The following is a 1493-nucleotide window of genomic DNA, read 5'->3' as shown; positions in this document are numbered from 1 at the left end:
TGTGTGTGTGTGTGTGTGTGCTTTATTGGGCTCCCAACTGCATAAGGTCGTATGAGCGCTGGACACATTAAATATTTTCCAGTTGGTAGGAAATTTATGTCCGGGTGGCGGCCGAGGACCACTCTTCTTATCGAATTTAGGACCACCACGGGATCTTTAACGTACGCAACTAGCACACGGGACCTCTGAGATTGTTGGCCCTTATCTGAGAAGTCTAGGTGTTTGATCTTACCTACCATAAGATCAGGGGTGCGGATGAAATACAGCTGCGAGAAGGAGCCGAGGAGTAGCAGTCGAAAGGCTGCAGAGAGAGCCAGCAGCCCAGAGGAGGGGGCAAACGGGAGTGGGGATGGGCAGAAAGTGGAGACCAAAGCAGACAACAGAACAGGGCTTGAGAGCAGGAAAGGAGGTGAAAGGAGAAATTTTAAGAGAGGAAAGTTTTCTGTCGCGGATTCGAACCTGGGACCTAGCGAATGAGAGGCAAACACCATAACATCTAGACTCCGAGAGCCCCCTATCAAACATCTACCATCCTTATCTCTTCTCCTTTTTTTGTGGCTGTTTTTCGCCTGTAGTCTCCGTCACTTATATGACCTAATTGTGTTGTAAGTGCCGCCGTAAAACTCTTACTAAAACTAAACCAATACTGCAATAACATATCGTCACCCTCATAAGATTAAAGGCCTAAGTCATGTTTAGCCATTTTGAAAAAAAAACAAGTGTTCGACTCCGGGAAAAGCTTGAATTTTTGGTACGCTCAATTGATTTTATATTTAGATTATTCTTTTGTCCACGTGAACTATACATGTGTTTTATCAAGCTGGCTCTGCCCTTCATTTCAGAACCATGACTAGATCTATATGGTCGCTTTTACGGACAAGTAGCCTCACCCAGATTTCGGGAGTTTCCAGAAATCTTGACTTACAGTAAAAGTGGGCATTGCCCTACCTATAGGAGAAGTTTGGTTTCATAGGTGTGTATATTTGTTTGGTTATAGAGAAAACTCTTCTTATCTTTTAAAGAAACTGAACAAGGGGCAAAAACTTTACCTTTGATTTTTTCAAAACAGCATTTTCGGGACAGCCCCCTTGTGCTTAAAAGCGACCATATAATCATATTATTATGTGTAAATGGTTATTAACCAACCAGTATTTGAGAAAATAGACCAAGGCACAGTATTTTTCTCAGGTCTTCAATCGTGTTATGTAATCATACCAGAATATGCCAGTGTCAAAGTCTTGCTTCTGCTGTGCCGGTCTCTGTAGCCCAATGCCGTCCATGCTAGACAGCAGTTTCTCCGTGCCCCACACAGATGCAAACACGGGCTTTGCCTGGTGAGCGTGGAAGTTCGTGAGTAGTAACGTGATAACTGTGTGTGTGAGTGCAGTTTGTGTGAGTGTGTGTGTATGTGTGTGTTTGTGTTTGTGTGTATGTGTGTGTTTGTGTTTGTGTGCGTCGTGTCGTGTCGTGTCGTGTGTGTGTGTGTGTGTGTG

At 44.0% G+C, this 1493-nt stretch overlaps 1 protein-coding gene across 1 annotated transcript in view; it reads right to left on the bottom strand.

The window, feature by feature from the left end:
- The window catches only part of LOC101855975, a gene marked incomplete in the record, with an annotated part of 9950 nt that overhangs the window by 5791 nt on the left and 2666 nt on the right, over positions 1 to 1493 (bottom strand). The window contains 1 exon segment of the mRNA XM_005107923.3: positions 1216 to 1331. Within this exon segment, the coding sequence (XP_005107980.2) occupies positions 1216 to 1331 (116 nt within the window).

The sequence above is a fragment of the Aplysia californica genome, unplaced genomic scaffold (assembly GCF_000002075.1).
Source record: "Aplysia californica isolate F4 #8 unplaced genomic scaffold, AplCal3.0 scaffold00643, whole genome shotgun sequence".
NCBI lineage: Eukaryota > Metazoa > Mollusca > Gastropoda > Aplysiida > Aplysiidae > Aplysia > Aplysia californica.
The sequence above is the reverse complement of the archived record's forward strand: the minus strand, read 5'-3'. Positions and strand labels throughout refer to the sequence as shown.